This window comes from Podarcis erhardii, assembly GCF_964252035.2.
Source record: "Podarcis erhardii genome assembly, chromosome: Z".
Lineage (NCBI taxonomy): Eukaryota > Metazoa > Chordata > Lepidosauria > Squamata > Lacertidae > Podarcis > Podarcis erhardii.
The window spans coordinates 44,358,912-44,382,828 of record NC_138504.1 but is presented as its reverse complement, the minus strand read 5'-3'; the positions used below and the strand labels follow the sequence as shown (position 1 = coordinate 44,382,828).

General features: G+C 42.8%; 1 protein-coding gene across 2 annotated transcripts in view; it reads left to right on the top strand.

The window, feature by feature from the left end:
• Positions 1–23,917, top strand: part of ASTN2 (astrotactin 2) — a 658,777-nt gene that overhangs the window by 316,943 nt on the left and 317,917 nt on the right. For both annotated transcript variants that reach the window (XM_081847443.1, XM_081847444.1), the window contains exon 6: positions 4,563–4,709. In XM_081847443.1, the coding sequence (XP_081703569.1) occupies positions 4,563–4,709 (147 nt within the window). The remainder of the gene's footprint in view (positions 1–4,562; positions 4,710–23,917) is intronic.

Here is a 23,917-nt window from a genome sequence, read left to right as displayed (position 1 = left end):
TTTGCAGAAACATACCATAAAGGTATAAAGCCTGTCCCACAAGACAAAAAGCTTGCCCCTGAATTTAAACTCTGCTGTATTTGCAAGGTGCTTCCGGGTCGGAAGAGTGCTGTTAATAGCGTGTGCACATGCACACGGGCGCTCCTCCACTCCGGAAGTGTGCCAGAAACAGCACATGCTTGCGCACACACTATTTCCTGTGCTGTTCTGCCCCGGAAGTCAGTCCCTGCAGCGAGAAAAAGGCACCACGAAAAGAAAGAGCACGGAATCCCCACGCCGATCCATGGAACGGCCATGGGCCGGTTCCAGGAAGCTCATGGGCTGGAACTGGCCCATGGGCCTTAGGTTGTCGACCTCTGGTCTAAATGTTTCTCTCGTAGAGCTCAGACATGTGTTTGTGTGTGTGTGACTCCTGTAGAAGCAGAGCACTGTTCACTACCCCAACCATCATTGAATCAATTAATGTTCTCATTTCTTGACTAAACCTGCTTCTTGACAGCTTTAAGCTTCTGGGGCAAGGGATGAATAGGTGTTACTTTCATGTTCGTAAAATAAGCCCTGAAATCCAAGGATTCTGTTGCAGTCTGTTTAGTTAGTGCTGGGTCATAAAGTTTAAATTCATCTGTTTTTTAAAGGTCTCGTGTTAAGTCATTTATCTCTTGGTGTGTATTTCAATGCAATGTGCACATTGTGTATGCTCTCCAGGTGCAGAGAAAGTTACAGAGTTGAAAACAATTAAGTCTCATTTTTTATTATCTGCCTCCAAATAATTGGCTAATACTAGCTGCATGGTATGGTTTATTTATGTACTGCTTTTTAGTCCCCAAAGCAGCGAACAGCATGAATACACATCAATACAAAAATAAATACACAATAAAAGTACAATACATAAAATATATCCATCAAAATGATGTAAAATAGCAGTAGGATTTTCTAAGGCTGACATCATGGGGGGTGGGGGGTGGGGAATAGTAGCCATTTACCTATTGCAAGTAAAAATTCAAGGGACTCAGTTCAATGGTAGAGTACATACAAAAGGTCCCAGCTTTAGCCCTCCCCCCCATGTGATGACATTGACTTTAATCACAGCGAACCAAGTGTAACAGTTAAAATATTTGAAGGCACACCTGTAATCTACATGCTTAATCCAGGCGTTGCCAAAACATTTTCAGAACACTATGAAAGTGGTATTAAATCATATTTCAATAATCAACTGAATAATGTTTGACAACTAGATATTGTGTTGTACGGAAACTCTAGTAACAGTTTGAAGGCAGAGACCTGAAAATCAAGAGGTAGTAGCATCAGTTTTCAAGTAAAAGATTTGATTACAATTCCAAAGCAGTTTAAGCAATTCCTACGTGTTAACGAAAACAAGCAACAGTAGTTCGAGTTGCTAGCTAAGATAATGGTACAAAACGAGTGTCCAGGAAAACGTATTGAGCCTTTTCCTCCCCACTTCCATGTTTGATGCTGTTAAATTGAATTGGGGGTAGGGAGAAGGTTTTATGGTTACATTTCTAGGGAGTGGACTAGATGACCCTTGGAGTACTTTCCATTTCTATAATTCTGCAGTTCTGTGATTCTGCGATATTGGGTGTGTGTGTTATACTGATGTATACAGTGGTGCCTCGCAAGATGAAATTAATCAGTTCCGCGATTCTCTTCATCTTGCGGTTTTTTCGTCTTGCAAAGCAAGCCCATTGACGGCTTAGCGGATTAGCGCTATTAGCGCTATTAGTGGCTTTTAGCGGCTTTTAGCGGCTTATCGGCTTATCGGATAAGCAGATAAGCGGCTTAGCAGCTTAGAAAAAGGGGGGAAAGGAAAAAAAACCCGCAGGAACTCGCAAGACATTTTCATCTTACGAAGCAAGCCCATAGGAAATTCGTTTTGCGAAGCACCTCCAAAATGGAAAACCCTTTCGTCTAGCGGGTTTTCCGTCTTGCGAGGCATTCGTCTTGCGGGGCACCACTGTATTTTGTTCTAGGTGGCTTAGCTTGGTCAGAATGAAGTATATACTTCCAGAGTTAATACTAAATACATTGCTTCTGGTAAATGAACCACTATAGCCAAGTGGGCTCATATGGGAGCAGGTAGTCATTAAAATGTCATTATCGTAACCAGTTTAGGCTTAGTTAAAATGGTTTAAAAATACTTTTTAAGAATCTCAAAAGTGAGATTGTTTTGATCACTTACTGAGGTTTCCCCACTTACCTCCTGGGATCAAGCTGAGATCAAGGCTTTGATGTTTGTGATAGATACTTTGTAGAATGCAACACATATTTTAGTGTGGAACAGCAGAATTATGTAATGTGAGCACTTGCCTATCTTAAAAGCAACCAGTGCATCTTGGACCTTTTTTGGGCTGGGACAGTTCTTCACTGAGTGTGTGAACTCTCAGCACTCATCCACACTTCCCCATGTCCTGCTGCTTTTTCCTCCGGGAAAAACTGCACTTTGGCTCTCAGTCGGAACAAACGGCAATCGGGTTTTCCATGGATTGCTATTTGTTCCAATTTAGAGCTAAAGAGTGGGTTTTTCTTAGGAAAGGAGGAGGGCATTGGAAAAACTGCTCAGGCCTAGAAATTAAGGGTCAAGCCAAAAAAGCTCTCAGACCCATGCTTTCTAGGCATGGGGCAAGCAGAAGTATGAGTGAGCCTACAATTCTATTTACTGGTAGTCTGCCTGTAGGGAGCTGTCCAGGCTTTCAGAGAATAATAATCAGTGTGCAAGGTTTGCCTGCCAGTTCAGTTCCGATTTTGAAATCCTTCCCTTCCTGGAACAAATATTTATTTAGTTTTGGTGCATGTATTTCTCCTTAACTTTCAAATCTGTGTGGCCTGTTCTCTGCTCTTGCTCAAACTGTGTTATTATAGCAGAATTGACCCAATTATTACAGGAAAGGAGGATTCGATGTTCATGTGGTGTTGGCATTTTCCTTGTTTCCGCAGCCCCCTCCCCGTTTCTTTTTCTTTTGCAAAGAGAACATTTTGGCCTTCTTAACTTGAAGGAAGAAAGGGCAACGGGCTTTCATTCAATTAGTTTCACGGTCTTTGTGTTGTGCAGTAGGGTTGCCAATTTTTCTTCTGCTAGCACTGTAACTTGTACTTTCCCTCATTAAACTGGCTTTATTAACAAGCTCTGTGGGAGAACCAGTTTTGGTCTTGATGGAGGCCCAACTGCAGCACAATATTCCTTGGAGCTGCTGCGTATCTTGGCTCTGCATAGACTCAAAAGGTTCTGCTGGCTCTGAATAATTTCTTAGGTGTCAGCTTTTTGGCATGTGGGATGTTAAGACAGTTGGTCCACAGAGAGAGGGCACAGAAGCACTGTCTGACCCTCATGGCTCTCCTGTGCTGGGTTTGGTCTAGCACCAGATTTGGGCTGCAAAGAGCCTGTCTTCATGCTGTCAGAAATTATTTTAGCCCACACTTGCTGTGAGAGGCCCTTTGCAAGAATGACCTTGAGCGATGAAAAGGCTTTCTGTGACTAACAAAACGGATTTTGCTGTCTCTGTACCATTGTAGCTCATACCAAGTTCCAGCTTTTATGTGCTCTGCAATTCCAGCTGATTTCCCAATAAATGATTTTACATTGGAGAATACTTGATTTTCTTTATTCTTTTATGTAAAAAGTGTATTAATTTTCTTTAGAAAAAAATTATATAACTATTGATGTTTCTCAGAAGACAACAGCTTCTTATGTAAAATGTAAGGGGGAAATAGTTTTGTGTCTTTTATTTAGTTATCTTCCTTTATCAATTAAAGTTTAATAACATTTCCCCTGCTCCAATGTGTTTGGGAATGAGGGAGGGGGGGATTTAAGTGTTCTGTAAATGAGATCCACAAAGAAGGGCGAACAAAGGAGTTTCTTTAGTGACTAATTTCACAGCACCAGATTTGATGTTCCTTCTGCAAATGTCAGTTACGGTACCTGTAGCAGGTAAATGTAGGTGAACCCCTGAGAGATGGCAAGGAGAAGCATAGTCTGGTTTTCCACAAACACATATTGTTCCTTTTTTAGCAAGGGACCACAGAGATAGGTATCATAAAGGATTGAGTCATCAATTCAAAATGGAGTGCTTTATAGGCAGGTGGGCGAGTGGGGAGATGGGAATCCCAACATGTTTCAAGCTAAATCCCTTCCCTGGTGGTGGGGGGGAATAGTTCAATAGAAACTTCTCTTCAAAAAGCATGGCTGTGTGGCTTCTTTTACAGGAACATGTATAACCATGCTTTTGTACAGGAGTTTCTCTTGAACTAAATATCCTAAGATGGAGACCTTATTCTAGCCTAAAATGTATTGGGATTCCAGCTGTCCCAACCACAAAAATGCTTTTTGTGCCTATTACTCAATTATTTATGCTCTCCATTGTTGGGGTGCTACCCAAGAAGGTACTGAAAATGCCATTACTACCTTGGTGATGAAAATTCTGGTCAGAGCTAGTTTGAAGGCTCAAATCTGAAACTTTCTTTATCATGCCTCAGTATGGTGATTGAGATGAGAATGGGCTCTGATCTTTCTCTTCACATTGTAACTGAGTTTTTCTTTTACTTCCCAGGTTCCCTGAAGAGCCCTGTGAACAAGACAGCACTTACCTTAATTGCCGTGAGCTCCTGCATCCTGGCCATGGTGTGTGGTACTCAGCTGTCCTGCCCACTGACTGTCAAGGTGACACTCCATGTTCCTGAGCACTTCATTGCTGATGGTAAGAGCACCGGCCTCACTGCTATGATGATAATTGCAGAGCCCTTCTCACACACCCCAAGCTTCCTAAAGATGTCATAGGCCATCTGGGGCAGAGGGGTTTGGGATCTTTATTTTAAATTGATCTAGCGCAGCATCTTGTCTCTGATTGTTAGGGTGGAAGAAAACCAGTGTGCAGTTTTTCATAAAGGGAATTTTTCTCAACTTGTTATTGCTGCTTAAATTTAAGTGTGTGTAATGTACATATTTGATTAGGAATATGTTATATATAATTGCAGATACACACTTATAACAAAACAAGCAATGAAAATATAGTAGAAATTATTGCATTTATATTCCCCCACCCCCAGTAACATATAAAGATTTCTTTAATCGTTTTTTATGTCCTTCCTCATGTAAATATAGTTTTTATGGCAAATATGAGATAAATAATCATGAGCTCACATTAACAATAAGAATTATCCATCAATCCCAATTTAAAAATAAATATACACTAATATATGCTGGCATGTGCTCAAGTAGATACCTACTGGTAATTATAATATGTACATTCAAATATAGAAAGGGGCAGCAAGATCTTCAGGTCATGAGTAATGGATGGTGGATGTTTATCCTTCCAACCTCAAAGAAGTCTCTGCTTCATTTTACTGCTTTGTTAAATGGCAGCACAATCAAATTTTACACTTGTGCTGTTTAGCAAGTCCAAGTTCCTGTATTTACCATACTCTTCTGTGTGTAAGACACCCCCTATTTTGGGGGGCTCAAATTGCCAGTTGTTGGGCTTTGGGGGGGGGAGATTACCTGGGTTGTTCAGCATTTTTTTAGTCACTTCCAGCGCAGATTCTTAATGGTCTCCACCCATTCCCCTGGTTCCATCTCATTCTCCCAAAGTCCTCTTAATTAGGCCATTGGTTTTCAACCAGTCTTCCATGGCACCCTGGAGTGTCCTGAGGAATGTTCAGGTAGCCCCAGGGCCCGTGCTTTCATTAAATTGCATCCCATATCTTCCTGCATTATCTATCTCTCTTTTTCTTCCTGAAGAACATTCAAGGAAACCAGCTTTAACTTGCAGCCAATTATCTTCCTGAAATAAAACAATGGCAAAAAGTGGGGAAATGCTTTTGCATGACTCTTTATTTTCTTAAAATCTCTCTTCCCCCCCATTCAACAACAACAACAACAAACAAACAAACAAACAAACAAAAATCCTCCCCAGCTTCAGTAAATAACAGTTCTGAAGAAGTGTGCATGCACACGAAAGCTCATACCAAGAACTGACTTAGTTGGTCTTTAAGGTGCTACTGGAAGGAATTTGTTTTGTTTTAACAGTTCCTTGGTTTTACACAGGGTTTTTGAGAAATGCAAGAAAATAGCAAACTAGCTTGATGGTGTGTGCTCTATAAGGAAGGATTTAAAAATAACCCTGAAAGTGAGGAGTATCTACAGTGTTTTTCGCTTCTTCTACCCCCAACATCACTCCACCCTCTTCTTCTCTACCTCCCCACCCGCACCCCGGCAGCTCTCCTCCTCCTTAACAGTCACGTAGCTTTATGGGAACAGGGAGAATGTTGCAAGAAAGCACTATGTCTGCATATGTGTCCTGTGCTATGCGTTTTTCGCTTTCCTTCCCCACAACGACAAAGAAGAAGAGTTTGGATTTGATATCCCGCTTTATCACTACCCGAAGGAGTCTCAAAGCGGCTAACATTCTCCTTTCCCTTCCTCCCCCACAACAAACACTCTGTGAGGTGAGCGAGGCTGAGAGACTTCAAAGAAGTGTGACTGGCCCAAGGTCACCCAGCAGCTGCATGTGGAGGAGCGGAGACGCGAACCCGGTTCCCCAGATTATGAATCTACCGCTCTTAACCACTACACCACACTGGCTCTCAAAGTATTTCTGCTTTTGATCTTAATCTTGTTTTGCTCTCTCCAACACCCTCCCCCCACCATGTGTGCACAAATTTCGGGAAAGGCAGGCTGGGGCTGCCATGTGGAATATGTCAGCTCATCCCCGCAGAGCAGTGGCATTTCATGGGTTCCCATTGACACATGTGCTGCCACTTACATGTGTGCTAGAAAGGAGCAGGGCAGAATGGGGAGGGCACAGGGAAATCCCTGCTTACACGTGTCCTGTAATGGAACCCTAGTGTAAGTGGTTTGCCACAGGAGAGCTGCGGTTTGTCAAGGTACATGAGGACTCAAAAATGTTTAAAACCCCTGAATTAGGCTGAGAGACACTGATTGTCCTAACAACACCTAGTAAGCTGGCAAGCCCAGTAGGATTTTGAACCCAACTCTCCATTTTCTAAGCCCATCACTCTGACCACAATACAACACAGACTTCAAAACTCTCTCTCTCTCTTTTGAGAGAGTGCTGCGCTGTTTTGTTTATCTCTTCCTGATAGTAGTAGTATTTATGATTTTTTTACCCCACCGTTCCTCCCTAATGAGCCAAGGGCAGCAAACCCCAGAATGTTAACACAATACAATTAAAAAAAACCCCATAATAATAAAATTAATTAAAAACATCTAAAAACAATTAAAATTACCTAAAACAAATAAAAGCAATAATATACCCTCACAGCTTATAATTTCCAGAGAAAGTTATCTTTCAGACATCAAATGCCTGGGGGAACAGGAATGTTTTAAAATCCTCACTGAGCCTTAATGACGAAGGAGGGAGGGAGAGAGAAGTCACCATGAAAGCGTTCCAGGAGTCAGGACCCTGCCGTGAGTCTGGGAAGCAACCTTTGACAGCACCAACAATAGGACCTGTTAACAAATATTTTCAACAGTTTTTCAACTCCTAAAGTGTTTTGTGATTCATCCCTTGCTTTTTAATCTCATGCCAACCCTGCCAGGAATATGGGAAGTTGCCTCATAGAAGTCAGTCTATTGTCCACTTGGCCAGTATTGTGATTAGCAGCAGGGCTCCAGGGTCTCAGGCAGAAATCTTTCCCAGTAGAGGAGGCTGGTCCATTCAGGCAAGTGGGGCATTGCCCCACCAGTCTCAATCTGCCCTCAGCCACCCCCCCACCCACCCCCAATCTATGGAAAGTGCCATAGCTCAGTGGTGGAGCACTTAGCACACTTAGTCCCCAACACCTGCAGAATGAATGCTTCCTGTTTGAAACCCAGGAAATCTGCTGCCAGCAGATAATACTGAATTGGTGCTGTGACTTGGTGTAAGGCAGCTTTCTGTGCCCCTGTCTTTCTTCTTATTTAAACCAAACCAATGGTTGGGACTGCCAATGAGACCCTCCTCCTTAATCTCAGTATTGCCATTGTAGACCTCTGCAGAGAAGAGGATGGGGCCAAAAGTAGAAGTTGGTTCTGCCTGTCATTGGCTCTGACCTCTCTGCCTTCTGCCCTACCATTCCTAATGGGCACCAACCACCACTGATCTTTCCCCAACCCCTGCTACTGGAGCCTTTCTAAACTGGAGTTTGAACCAGAGGCCTTCTGCATTTAAGACATGCATTTTGCCATTGAATTATAGGCAGAAAAACAGCAACTTGCTACACACATCACCTTAGTTCTTCAATGTCCAAATGTAGCACTATTCACCATCCTTCATTGGGCTGACCTTGGAGTTTCTGTTTCCAGGCTGGAAGTTTGCTAGGCTGGACTTTTTCACTGAACTCATCACTCACAGGAATTACTCAATGGAGGGGACCGGGAGAGCAATGCAGTGTGTGAATCAGCCCTGAGGCACCCAGTTTTTTTGCTGCTAGTGCCTCATCATATCTGAATTGCGGAGAAAATGGTATTTGCCTTCAGGGCTCAGGAAGCCAGTCTATTTCAGCATCCTAGTGTCATCCGAAATGCTACAGTGTGGGCAGGAATGCCATGAAAGGAGAATTGGGAGTGGGTGGGGATAGACAGTTCTGCCTGGAGCATAATATAGATCTTTGCATGGGAAGGGCTGGTACATTTTATTTTATTTTACTTCCCTTCTACACCTTCTGCATAGATACTATCTATTTGGCATTATTAGAAGGTATGTGCTGATTTGTAAGGAAATGTTTCAGTGTATTTTAACAGCCTGTTATGGCAACTGTTCTTATCCAGTGCTCCAAGCAGCCAGATAGTGCTGTTGGGGCTAACAGGGGAATTTCCAGAAAGGAGGAAAGGGTCACCTCCCCCACCCTTCACCTAAAGCAGAACTGGCTCCACTGTACTGAACACATAGCAGCTGGTGGATGTGACTCCCGTGAAGCCCTTAATCATCAGGCAGGGATATCAGGGATCAGGCAGTCCTTATGGGATCATGGACCTAAGTTGTAAAGGGTCTTGTAAATTAATTCAGTAAACCTTGAACTTAGCCCAGTAGCACATGGACAGCCAATGCAAGCTTTTAAGCACTGGTGTTGTGTGCTGTCAGTTGTCTGTCTGCACCAATGATATAGCCACAGCATTTTGCACCAACTGGAGCTTCCAAACCAATCTGAATGTTAGCCCCCCACAGAGTGTGTTGCAATAATGCAGTCTTGAGGTTGCCACTGCATGAGTAATTGTGGCCAGGCTATTCTCAGTCGAAGAACAGCTGGAGTACCAGCTGTACCTGGCAAAAGACACTCCTAGGCACTCCAGTGCTGCTAGCTAGGTAGTTTTACAATTATACAAGTGACCTCTGCTACTCAAAACCTTTGCCTTCTGGCTTCAGGTTTTGATGGTGTGTAGCAAAACTTTGATTGGTGGTGTGAGTCACCTTCCCAGTACTGTTTCTATTTTTAATGTTATGACTGATAAAAGCCTCATACCTTCACTTAGAAGCTGCTCATCTCTGCTGCTTTTTCTGGTTCTCAGATGGTGAACTTGCTAATTTCTGATGGAGAAAAGAATGAGATGCTTATGCATTAGTTGGGAGCCATTGCCACTTTCTATTTCTCTCCCCACCCCCAAGGTGAATGTTCAATGTTTCTTGAATTTAGCTGACCTTATTAGCCCAACATGCAGTGAGCACCAAGTTCAACTACTAAGGGCAAATTACATTTTCTTCCTTCTGCTGGGACCCTTCACTCAGTCAGTTCTAACCTTCACCTTTTTTTCTTCTTACCACAAGGGCAAATTAGACAGCATCCTTCTCTTTTGGATCAAATGTTTTGCACAAAAACTCAGAACAGAGCAGGAGCATGGAGGCACTATGCTTGTTTCTTAGTGGTGGGTCACTGTTGCTTACCAGGATGGGTGAGGTGGAGAGGGTGTCGTGCAAACACTCTAGCAGAGCCCATCTGGCACTGCTGCTGGTGTGTTTGCTTCCAGGGCTCAGAAGTCGGTAGAAGGCTTTGGGGCTGTTCCTCATAGCCACTTGTTCCTAGTGCAGGAGTTGGGAACCCTCCCCCCACCCCCAATGTTGCTAGACTCCAACTCCTGTTAGCCCATCATCATCATCATCATCATCATCATTTTTAATTTGTATGCCGCATTTCCGCAGTTAAAAAAACAATGCTCAAGGTGGCTTACAGCATAACAAGATTTACATAATTACAAAAGTAATAAACAATAAATCACATTAAAAAAAAAGACACAAGCAAATGGGAAACAATTTCCACATGAATCAAAATCTAAAACTAAGAATACAGCATTAGTATCACAGTTTAAAATGACATAGGTAAAAAATAACAGCAATTCAAACCTAATCCTCTTTTAAAGCCTTCCAAGTTGGTAGCATCACTGCCTCCTTGAGGAGCAAGTGCCGTAGTTTGGCTGAGTGTTGCATGAAGATGTGTTTTCTTTTTTCTGCTCAAAATCTTCCGACATTCAGCTTCCCTGGATGCCTACAAGTTCTAGTTCTATGAGACAGGGAGACAAACTTTTCTCTATCCAATTTTTCCAGGCCATGCATAATTTTATAATCTTCTTTCCTGTCACCTCTTGCCTTTTTTTCTAAACTAAAATGTCGCAACCTTTCTTCATATAGGAGTAAATCCACCCCTTGATCATTTTGGTTGCCCTTTACTGAACCTTTTCCAACCCTACACTATCTTTTTTGAGGTTATGAGAACTGTACACAGTACTCCAAATGTAGTTGCACCTTATAATTGTATATCGGCATTATGATGCTGGTAGTTATCCTAGGTGGGGGGAGGGAAGTAAGGGAAAGACAACTGGAGTGGACTCTTTGGTCTTGGTTTCCACAATGGATCCCAGTGGTAGCATTTCTCTCTCAAAAACTGGCAAATACATTCTTCTTCTTCTTTGACGATCACTCGTAGCCAAGTAAGATTGTCTTCCATAAACATGGTTTTAACAATGAGTTCGTAAGTGACTTTGGAGGCCAATTCTGGACCCACACGTCCTTCCACAGTGGGGACATTGGTTCCTGGGCAGGAGTTGATCACGGTGTGGATTTGCCAGGTGTGCCTTCCTCTTAGCACATTTCTCCCTTGTGTTCTGAGTTCGAGTGTCTTCAAAGTCCATGACACCTTTGGTAAAGGCTGTTCTCCAACTGGAGTGCTCGCAGGCCAGTGTTTCCCAGTTGTTGGTGTTCATACAAATCATCCAGTATCCAGATGGGTTTTTATACTGTACACTCCTTAAATATGTCCCAGCAGCTGGAACCAAGCATAAGCCAACTGTATTGTCTACACTCACTGGCTGTGGCTTTTCAGAATTTCAGGCATAGAGTCTCTTCTATTCCAGATGCCAAGGACTGAGCCACTTTTATGCACTGCATGTCGCCAGGAGAACATAATTTAGGAGTTTTCCCGCTGACCTCTCCCATTGCTTTCTAAGCCCCAAGAGAATACATTTCCAATCAGTATGGAGAAAACTACTCTCCATTTTTCAAGCCCCAAATTGTTTAATTCCTTTTAAGAAGCTAAATTAATGTATTCAGTGCTGGGAAAGAAGTTAAACTAATAACACTTCATTGGGTGTTATTAAAAACTTCTAGCCCCAATGGTATCCCTAAATGGTTTTCTGTAGTTTGCTGTCAGAATGATTTGAAGCTGTTAAAGAAACAGCTCTCAGTGTCTCTGTTTGTCAAGGAGAGAGGCTCTAGAGGAGTTTGCATAAACTCAACCCAGCTGAAACACAGCAAGAGTTCATGCATACAACTTTGACAAGGCTTTTGTGAGCGACAAAGTGCTGTCCCCAGTATTGCACTGCAATCTGGCTCAGCGTGAGCTAGGATGAAGAGGGCACTGGGAGAAAACACCTTACAGCGCCCTGGCAAGAAAGTGCAACATTTCAGAATAGGAGACAGCTGCTGATACTTCCAGCCTCACCTTGGCAGCTAAGGATGCTGCTCCCCATTGAAAGTCCCCTACTCACTCTCTCTCTCTCACATACACACATTTCAAACGATGTTTTACAGTGCCATTATAGATGCCATTCTCATTCTACAGCTAGCTGTTCCACCGGGCCCCCTCTCTTCTTTCTCTTTAGAAAAGTCATTATGTCTGAATTGGAAAACAGCCCATTTCTTCCCCATTTCCAAGGATATTAATCTGTTTTACTGGTATTTCATTGGCAGGCCTGTGCAAGTGTTCTGAATACTTGCATAATTTGCTCAGCTGCCTTTTTCCCAAAGGGACTGGGTTATAAGTGATTCCATTTTTTATTGTAATATTATGGGGACATGTTGGATTTCATTTTATTTCAGCTTCTTTTCTCCCATTCTAAGAGGGAGCACATTTTAGTATTTAGAGGATGGTAAGACTGAGGGCTGGAGGGGGGGAAAGAGATTTATACCTATTATTATACTACTAGCACAGGGGACATACACCCTATGTAAATGTCACCATTTGCCCCCCTTTCATTATCTTTTTTTAGTCTTACATAGAGAATAGCAGTGTTGCATGAAGCGTTTTATTTTATTCATTACCCCCATCAACCAACCAACCAAGTAAACAAACAAGCAACTGAGTTCAATCTTGACTATGTCTGTTTGAAACAAATCAACTTCTAACTATGATTTATGAAGCTGGCTTGTTTCAGCAAACCGTAGCTAATATTAACCTCAGTTACACGCAAACCCTTTCAGTTAACCAAAATTGAAAGCAAAACCTTTTGAACTTCTCCACATGGCCATGTTGGAGGAGAGGGAGTGTACACGCTCAGGTGGGAGTCTAAGCTCATTTCCATTCATAATAAGTTATGGCTTACTATGATGTTTGAATGCCACCATGGTGCAAACCATGACGTGAAAAGCCTGTTCTTGCCTGATTTTGTCCTTTATGTTTAAGATGCCATTCCATTAAATAGATAACATTACTACTTACAGTTTCCAATCTTTAGGGCCACATTCCACCCAATTTTTACAGTGTGTGTTGCATAATAGGTTCCCCAAAGAACTTGAAACTCCACTGCAGTGTGAGATCTACAGACACACAATGCATGACTTCTTGAAGTTCTATTTTGTGGCTCACATCTGTTAGGGAATTGTTAATGTCTCACAAATGTTTAGAAGATGAACCCTTGGAACTTTGATCAGAACTAAAGATGCCTAGTGAGAGAGATGTTCCTATCGGTTCTGGGCCCCTTGAAAGCATTGTCATGCACACAAAACCTCTTGGGACCTATGTGCCGTGCTTGTGTATTTTGGATGATGCATCAATCTCTGATGAAGAACGTGACCTACTTATTGCAGACAAGCCATGGAAGTAGCATGACATCTGAGACATCATGTGTGTCTTAGTAACCCAAAAGACTTGAAGCTACACAAAATCCCTGATCACAGGCCAGAATGATGTGAGTGGGAAGGGCCTTTCCACTTTCACATTAAAGAGTGGGAAAGAAGCAATGTTGGCACAAAATATTAGGAACTGCATAAGGTTACAGTTAAATGGAAATGAGTGCCAGCTCCAGAAGCAAAATATGGGGGAAGCTATTTGATTGGGGGCAGCTGTGAGGACTCATTCTGTGCTCATATTTCCTTAGTTCTGTTAATTTGTTTGTTGGTTTTTGTGTCCTCTTTCTACTCTTTGAACCATCTCCGGGTTTGTGCAGCTGCTCCATCAACATGTCAAGGACAGATGGTCCCATTCCTGCTGGATGTGGCATTAGGGCAAACCAAGATTTCCTGGAACAGGCAGCTGACCTCTTTTTTAATTATTGGCATAGAAGATTGCAGTTTCTGCGTTTTGGCTTGACACCAGTGGCACCATGTCATTGAATTAGAGAATAACTTCCCTGGATAAAGGGGGGGGGAAAGCATGGCATGGGTAGAAGGTACCTTGAAATGAGGAGGGTCATGGGAGGAAAGTAAAAAGGTAGCCTGTTCTGCAAAATACATTATTTTTAAAAAGTATTTTAGGTCCTCTAGTTTTTAGCCTTCCACCTAATAGTTTTTTTGGGGTTCAGGAGGTGGGAGGAGGAAAATGCATGCTTACTAGAAATAGATAAGCAGATGCACAGGAGATGATCTTGAAACATTTGAGGGTATATCCTGCGCAGCTCCAAATTTTCGTCTAACTGTGGCTGCTAGAAAAATTCTGCCTCCTCCTCCTTCTTTATTATCATATTCATAGAGGAATTTTGATATGCACAGTAAACAAAATAAAATAAAATATTTGAGCAGAAGAGTTAGACTACATTTTTTAAATGTCAGAAGAACATATAGAATGCATTTTTAATGCTTGGCAAAATGCTGTAAATAAAAACCATTTGAAATGATAAAAGTACAATCCATACGTGAGTGCAGAAATTTGGAGAAACTGCAGGAGGCAGCTGGAGAGAGCCCTGCTAGATTGTGTGGCTAGTCAAAGCTTGGTTGTTGTTCTTAAAATTTGTGTACTGCCCTATACCTGCAGATTCCAGCGCGGTTACAACATAAATTCACAATATAAAAACACAAATGCATAATAAAAACAAAAACAACCCAATACCCGGCCCCCCCAACACATCTTAAAAGGGCATTGGATGTCAATAAGCCAAAGCCTGGTTAGAGAGGAATGTTTTTGCCTGGCACCTAAGGTTATAATGAATGTGCCAGGTGAATGTCCCTGGGGAGAGCATTCCACAGATGGGGAGCCAGGTGAATTTCCCTGGGGAGAGCATTCCACAGATGGGGAGCATTCCATGGGGCCGAATAGCACTCCCCAAGTATCATTCTCAGGAAATGTTCATCTAAGTAGATCTGGAACCACCATAAAAAGGCTCATTCTCACGTTGCCACCCTTTCAACCTCCTGCACAAGTGGCACACAAAGAATGGCCTCAGAAGATGATCTCAGGGTTCGGGTAGGTTCATATGGAAAGAGGTATTGCGGTCCTGAACCATTTAAGGCTTTATAGGTCAAAACCAGCACTTTGATTTGGGCCCAGAAACTAATTGGTAGCCAGTGCAGTCAGACCAGGATCGATGTAATAAGTTCAAATTGTCTTGCTCCAGTGAGCAACCTGGCCACTGATTTCTTCATCAGCTGAAGTTTCTGAACCATCTTCAGAGGCAGCCCTAGGTATGACACATTGCAGTAATCTAACCTTGAGGTTACCAGAGCATAGACAACAGTAGTTAGACTATCCCTGTCCAAATAGGGGTGCCCCTGGGCCACCAGCCAAAGCTGAAGGCACTCCGGGCCACTGAGGCCACCTGAGCTTCGAGTGACAGCAAAGGATCCAGGAGTACTCCCACGCTATATACCCTCTCCTTTAGAGGAAGTGCAACCCCATCAAGAACATGCGTCCGGTCTAGGGAACCACCTGCTAACAATGCCTCAGTCTTATCTGGATTGAGCTTCAGTTTGTTGGTTCTCACTTAGTCCATTATTGAGGCAAGATACTGGTCCAGCACTTCCACTGCCTCACCTGCAGATAATAAGGAGAAATAGAGCTGAGTTTCATCAGTATTTTGCTGACAACATACGCCAAACCTCCAGATAACCCCACTCAGCTGTTTCATGTAATGTTGAACAGCATAGGGTATAGGGTTGAACCCAGCGGAACCCCACATTGAAGGCTCCATGGGGCCGAATAGCACTCCCCAAGTATCATTCTCAGGAAATGTTCATCTAAGTAGATCTGGAACCACCATAAAGTGGTGCCACCCACTCCTAACTCAGGCAGCCACTTCAGGACACCATAGTCGATGGTATCAAAAGCTGCTGAGAGGTCGAGGAGAATTAACAGGGACACATTACCTGTCTCTCTCCCAACAGAGGTCATCATACAGGATGACCAAAGCAGTTTCTGTGCCAAAACCGGGTGCAAACCCTGATTGAAATGGATCTAGAAAATCAGTTTCTTCCAAGAGTGCCTAGTCTGGTCCATGAAAACCCACTCCAGATACTTGCTCAGGAAAGGGAGATTAGAAGCTGGCCATTAGTTGGTTAGATTTTCTGAGTCCAGGGAAGGTTTTTTAAGGAGTGGTTTTACCTCTGCCTCCTTCAAACAGGCATGAATCACCATGTGTTGTGAAGAGGTATTAATCACCTCCCTGGCCCAGCCAGTTGTTCCCTCCCTGCTGGTTTTTATTAGCCACAAAGTCCTGAGCCACGCCAGAGCCAGCTACCTCAGCATGGATGCTGAAGTCCCCCAGAAGCAGCAGTTTGGGAGTCCTCAACATTGCCTCCAAGATCAGCTCTGTCAGGGAGACTGCTGGGCAGTGAGGCAGATGGTAAACCAGCAGAATCCCTAATCTGTCCCGATTGATCAGTGCCAGGAGCACACACTCTAGATTCCCTTCCAACTGAACAGATAGCCTGGAGAGAGGGGGAGAGAGAGGGAGAGGGAGAGAGAGAAAATCTCTATAGACCACAGCAACTCCCCCTCCCCGAGCCTTGAGTCTGGCCTGATGCTGCACTGAGTACCCAGGTGGGCACAGGTGGGTGAGACCAACTCCACCCTGTTCACCCACCTAGGTCTCAGTGATACATGCCAGATCAGCCTCCTCATCAATAATCGGATCATAGGTGAGGGAGGTCTTTCTACAAGCCGACCTGGTATTCTTCAAGAGCAGCTGAAGACCCAAGAGCTGGCTGATATGACAACCACAGTTTCCCAAGTTGGAGGAGGGGCTGCCACACAACAGACACTAACTGCCTGTGCCATGTACCCCTTACCCTGCCTGCCCCAACTCTCCAACCTTGAACCACTGTAATTGGGGCACCCCCTGCTCTCCCCCACTCCAAGCACATCCTACAAAGAGCCTTTACAAAATAAGTTTAAAACAGTTAAAAGTATTAAAACAATTAAAAGAAATTAAATCAGTCTGAACAATTGGGGACATAACAGCAAAGCCCAACCTAAGGTTCGTCTGGCTGTCTCAACTTCCAAGGCTGCTGTTAACTTCCAGGGTCCCACACAATAGAAGGCAGGGAGCAGGTCCCACAGGACTCACAGCAGGTGCTGTAATAAAGAGGGAAATGTCTTGACCTTACACTCTTTTGGTGTGCCATTAGTGCACTGGGTGCATATCTTGAGCTTTCTTGGTGGCAAGCAGACCCCCCCCCCCCGCCCTCCCAGGCTACTGAAGCAATCAGATTCTCAGTCTCCTGTGATTTCTAAAGTTTTGAGTAATGATAAAAGTGTCCTTCATTTCTCATAATATACTGCATTATATAATAACACTGGGGTGGCTGCAGATCTTCTAACATGGTTGTTAAGCAGAAATATAAGGCTAACGGTTGGGATTGGAGATGCAGGGGCGGATGGATATAAGGTTGAGAGATAACTCCTGCTCAGTCCAAATGATTAATCCTCCATGAATTTATTACATATGTCTCAGTTAAACTTGGCAATAAGCTTCTGTTTCATTGCAGTAAGCAAGCGTCTGAGAGCTGTGGGCTAGAGCAAAGGACACCAGTGGGCTGGGCTGGGAGTTTGTCCTTGCAGAACAGCAGCTTGAAATACGATGCCAATTAAAGCAAGGCCAGTGTTTTTACAACCCTCCTACATGTTATAGATGCTAGAAGAGCATTGCTGAATTTGTTAGTGAGAGAGGCTGATAGGAGGGTGTGCAGCCAGTGGTGTAGCGTGGGTGAGACTGTGTGGGGCCGTGACCCCAGGCACATTTTTTTTGAAGGGATTCAACCAGACACCCCCACAACGGGCTCCCTCATCAAGGCCAGAACTGTGGATAGGGAAGGTGTGCTGATGGACATCTGCAGTGGCAGAGATGGCAAATATACCCCAAGAAAAGCACTTTAGGCTCATGCCTGCAAAGCCTATCACACCTGGATCAAAGCATTGTTCTAGAGCAGCTTTCTCCAAGTGTTGTTGGGCTACAGCTCCCATCATTATCAGCCAGGATGGGAAAAGTTATGCTAAGTATCAAATGATCAGCACTATTCTGTCCTACTATGGGAGGACTGGAATATTAATGCACTTTGTAAAGGTTAGTGGATATTTCTCAGAACTCTGTAGTAATGTTAGAATTGTGTTGTCTCATCAAGTTTTTGTTTGTTTCTAAAATGTACACCTCCCCACTTTCAGTGGCAATCAGCTTAATACCCAAATCCATAAATAAAGTGATAGTAGCACATTGAAAATGACAAAACAGTAAAGGATAGAAAATTAATAACTGGCTATTAAGGGCTTAAGAGTTTCAGAAGCTTTTAGGAATATGGTCTGACGGTTGGTCCATCAGTGTTCTTATCACTGACTGGCCGTGACTCTCCTGAGTTCAGGTAGAGGACATTCACAGTCTAGCAGGAGATGCCAGGCATCAAACCTGGGATCTTTTTGCATGCAAAGCAGATGCTGTACCACTGCAGTACGCTCCTTTACCTTAAGTCTTTAAAAAGTCATGCAAAACAGAAATGAGCTTGCCTGGTGCTAGAATTTACAGTGAAGGAGGCACCTGCTAGATTCCACAGGTGGGGCCCCACCACCAAAAAGGCATTCTCCCTGGCTGCCACCTACCCTGATTCAAAGAGTGAGACTTCCCTGATAATATCCTCAATATATGTCAATGTGCAGGCAGTGCAAGACTTGGGGTTTTCATTAAAACACTTTTTTTTTCAGGAAGGGGAGTTTTCCAAGAAACCAACCAGTGCTTTTTAGTGTGTGTGTGAGGGGGGGAGATCTGATAAATATAAGGGCCTGCCTTTGCTGCACATTGTAATAAGAAGCTGTACAAGCATGGGTAGCAAGTTGCTGCTGTCTTCCTTATGAGCTTCGTCACCCAAGACCCTGACCCCCCCACCCCCTCAGAGATCTTGAGGATAGATAAGTCTGGGTTCTTGAATCACCACAGAAATACAGTCCGCAAGCTCCAGATGCAGCACCCCAACTTTCATTATTCCAGACTCCTGGCCATGCTGTCTGGGACTGGTAAAAATTCAAGCCCAACCTGGAGGGCAACACATTGGTTGTCCTGAGACTTCCACAGTGAATGAGAGAATGAGGCCTCTGTTTTCTCTGTTCTTGAGGATGCACCATTAACCTCGTACTTGAATGTCTCCTCAAACCAGCTGCAGCCTAAGAGGACCCTTCTGCACACCAAGCTCTTTTGGAGCCACATGAGATATCCTGGCTGTGCTGGAAAGCACACCTGTTAACTGTTGAGTGGTCTTCTTCTAGGATACCTGAAAGCCTTTTCTTTACTGCACACGGACCTACTTCTCTCTGCAAAAATACTTAAATCTTCAGCTTCCTCTAGGCTGGTGCTGGAACACACATTCGGCCTGATGCATTAAGCCCTACTGGGAGCTGTCCATGGTCCTGATAGTCTTGCACTCTGACTTACATATATCTCTTGCTATGTAGAAATATACTTGAAGGGTATATGTGTCTGAGATTAAGTGAGTTTGGAGGCAGGTGTTAGAACAAATTGTGCCATATTTTATTTTTTATTTTTTAAAAAAGAAAAGTAGTAAAAACGTTATTTCTCCCTTGTGAGTGATTGGAGTGTAGCCTGGCCTTCTCTAATGAGAGGCTGTAATTGCCCTGAGGTTTTATATGCATCATGCATGACTATGAAATGCTAAATTAATGACAGAGCAGTGAAAAAGCCCAGGTTTGGTGTTGCTAAACAATGAGGTAGAAACAGCTGATCACTGGCCAGTAAGTTATATTTGAATGGGTCACTGACTAGCTGCCTGATGGTGATGGACAGGCTTAGTGAAGAGAAGGCCTTAAACCCAGTTAATGATAGAAATATTGGCTGTTGTGGAAAGCTGGACCTAAAAGACTAGGAAGCTATGCTGGTAAGATCCAGCCACATTGGTTTTGTATCTTGTGTCCAGGATGGCAAAGTGCTAAATAAGCCATGACTTCATTTAGCTCGTGAACACCATGCCATGATTGGTGTGCAGATGGACTTTAAGTGTTCCATCTGAAGATTGTTTATCTCTTTTCTCCACAACTGTCTCCACCATGATGCTCTCAAAATTTGATGCAGCTATTACCCACTTTCCCTTAATTTTCCTCTTGATCTCTGCAGACAGAAATGCTGGGCTTGGAACAACTTTGGTTGCGTTAATTAAATGTGTTGCTTGAAACTGTTTGTTTTGACAAACTCAATCTCTCTGTCTTTCACCTTTAGAGGTGACCCAGTGTTATGTTTGTTTTTTCAGGTGTTTACACCTGTGAGTGTCAAGTTCTCCCCTCCCCCACCAATCCCTCTGAAACAGTTGCTTGTTACATCTCAGAACTAAACAACCTCCAGTACATGATTGCTACAACTGTGTGCTGAAGACTGCAAATTGCACAGTAATTCACTCAGTATAAAAGATTAGCTTCCTGTTTGTTGACTTGGTTCATTGGCTTGTCATCCCATTTAGCATGTAAGAAATAAAAAAGTATTTATCTTTTGAATTAAAAAAGTTTACTGCTATAAAATTCCCCCTTTTCTTTCTTTACACTGTAGCTTAATCCCACAGTACAGAGCAAATTAGATCACATTAATGCTTTGGATAGCATTCAGGTTTGATTATTGCAGTAACTTTAATGTGTGTCTGCTCTTGAATACAGAACCTTCAGCTGGTTCAATTTTGCACTTTACATATTTATTATTGTATTTGTAATCAGCACTATCATAGAAGTATATCAAGGCAGTACAAAACATGCGAAGCCATAATAATATGAGCGAATGCACCCATGAAAGCATCATTAAAAACACCAATGCATCCTGGAAGGTTATAAAGACAAAATAATATTCCTAAAGTCTATCTAAAAATGCAGTGGTTGCAATGTTGTTAAGGATAATTTACTGTAGGGAATCACCTCTCACCAATATTGGGAGACCTGCAAATCTCCAGCTGGGAGATCCTGAATGGATCCAGTACCAATGGAGCTTGCATTTGGCACCAAATTTAAAAGGTACTGAATGCAAGCCATACTTGCCAAGCAGTGCATTTTAAAGTGTTCCTGGTTGTTCCTTTGCAGCCATGTCTTCACCTGTCCCACACTTGATGTAATATATCTCATTACGTGGGATAGCTGAGCATGACCTTTGGAAGACAGTCTTGAAGGCCAGGAGCTAAGCCAAATAGAAAGCAGAAGTTGGTGTTGCAGGAATCACTACTAAATTGGAATGGTAGGAACATGTCACCTAGTGTGTGGACTTGTAGAACCTCAAGTGAGAAAAATCTTTGGGTTTTTTTTTTTTTTAATAAAATATCAGAAAATAGTTTTGCACAGTAGATAAGCTAAAGAAAACAAAAGAAAACAACATTTTATTTAAGTTGCTTTTGGAAGTGCAATTACATATATATTGAAGGATATTAAAGGAGCAGGGAGAAGAATGGGGCGGAGAAGAAAAGGAAATGCTGCCAAGTATTTTGGGCTCTAAAGATATTTAACAAGGGGAAAGAACAAAGTCTGGGGCTGTTTCATCTGATTTTACTTGGCGGGGGGGGGGACCCACACACATTTTTTAAAGTCAAAATTTCAAGCCTTTATTGTAGAAGCTTTAAACAGGCTCACTGAACTTTGATGAAGACCTCTGGATGAGACATTTGAACTTCTGAAGCTGCTGTAGCCAGCTATGCTTTGATATAAATGTGGGACTAGAGAGAGGGAGGGGAAGGAATAATAAAACAAAACAAACCATGACTATGTCTCTCTGTGAACTCTTGTACAACTAAGAATCAGTTATGCTGGAGGCTGTGCAGCCACCCAATTTCTTTGAAGAATAAGCCTTTTTGCTATCTACCACACCCAAAATATTTTTTTTCCCCTGTGCTAGCCATCACTTGGTCTGTTGGTGGCTTAGGCACAATCTGCCACTGGTACTTTGCTATTGAAAGCAATTATAATCAGGTCTGTACTCCTGAATGACACTCATTGTTTTGAAAGATACATTATTGGATACCCTACACATTTTATCCATGGGCTCCTTTTCTTATTGGCTAAAAACTGAAATATAAGAAGGTAAGTGGGGGACGGTCACATCTGCAATGAAGTTTGAAGCTTTGTAGACAGTCTTCTTATTGCATAAAATGTTTCTAGTCTACAGAAGGGAATTGTGGGAGAAAATTAAGCCTACTAGTTCATTTAGATAATCTTCAGAGGTCCTGGTTTGCACAATCTCCTGTTTGCCATGTTGCTGTGACTAGTGGCTGCACAAGGCAGGTTCTTCTGTGGTGGCATCTTGGTAATGAAACTTATTCCTTACCATATGTGCACATAATGCTAAACCAACATATGTTATTTGTTTAAATCATAATATGCAAATTCTGGTGCACTCTGCTCAAGCATTCCCCTTTCACTCCTCAGTTATAACCAAACGGGAAACCAAGGACAAATGCATCATGGTTTGTGGTGAGAGAAACAAACCATGAATGCCAGCTCAGATGTCATGCCAATTCACATGGTTTGTTGCACCTGAATAGAAAAGAAGAGGAACAAAACAGATTTATGCTTGTACACTTTATGGTTTAAACAAACCACACACCTTGTATTAGCATTATATGTGAACACCAGCATTGTTTTGTGGGTATATTGGACTAAGCCAGGGCTTCAAATCTGTGCTCAGCCATGAAGTTCACTGGGTGACCTTAGGCCAGCCACACAACATTTTCAGCATAACCTACCTCACAGTGTTGTTGTGAGAATAAAATGGGGGTGGTGGTGGAGATGACCTTGTATGTCATTGAGCTCCTTGTGGGCAATGTGGGATATAAATGCAAGCGAGCAAGCAGGCACAAAATAAAGTCAATTAAGACCCTATTATTTCAGAGGGTGTTTGGGATAATAGGCAGCTCCTTACATTCTGCCCTTTGTCATCTCCGGTGTACTGTTGATGCTGTGCCCCTTGGATAGTGACATGGGATGTCAAATATTTTAAATAAAACAAATTAACCTGCATCTGAGCTGGCCATTCCATCTGCAGGAACTAGCCTGGTCATTCAAAAGCAGAAGTTTGTGGGGGTGGGTGGGGGTTGGCTTCTGAAAAGTTTATGAAATAAAAACCATTATTTTTTAAAAAGTCCTAGGTTTCTGCCATAAAACTTCAAGGTAATTGGAGGTCTGGGCCAGTGTTAACCATCTCAATTAGTTCCTTTGTTTTTGTCTCTTAAAGTTTTCCTGGCTTCTCAAGCTGTTCCAAAAAACCCTTTCCCAGTTTTTAGTGGTTTCCATGATGTAATTTTTTTGCAAAATGTGGCATTATGGCAATATCTCTCCCTTGCCCCAGTCACCTCTGATCTCTGCAGCAAAATTGTGAAAACAGCCTTATAATCAATGTAATTGGAAATCAGAGTTAATGAGAAACTTGGCATTCACAAAATCCCCAAAGTGATGTTGGGCTTCAGACGCTAGATAAGAAAATGATTGGGCTCAACTGAAAATCGATTTGCCTAATTAGAAGATGCATACTCCCACCAGCCCATGTGGGAAAGACACTTTAACCCCCCCCCACTAAGGTAAGACAACCTGTTGGCCCACAAATGGACATTTTCTAGGCTAGTGGTTCCCAATTAGGGGTCCGGGGATCCCTGGGAGTCTGCAGAACACACTCAGGGGGTCCACGGCATCATCCCCTGCCAGGGGACTCACTTATCTTGTTAATTCCACAGTGAATTACCGGTAAATCCCCCCCACTAAATCTTTTTTGTGTTTTAATATCACACATTTTATGGTCTGTTTTTAGTATTTCTAAAATCCTTTGCTTATTAGGGCCTACCCTACATTTTATTGCTTTGCACAGGTAACTACCATAGAGTTATCAAAATTTTCAAAAGTAAGGGGTCCATGGCTTAGCTTTTGAAAAATATGGGGTCCTCAGTAATTAGCTAATTGGGAACCACTGTTCTAGGCAATAGTGTTCTATAATGAGATATAATAGTAACTCCCATTATTTTGTGAACTCTTTTATGTT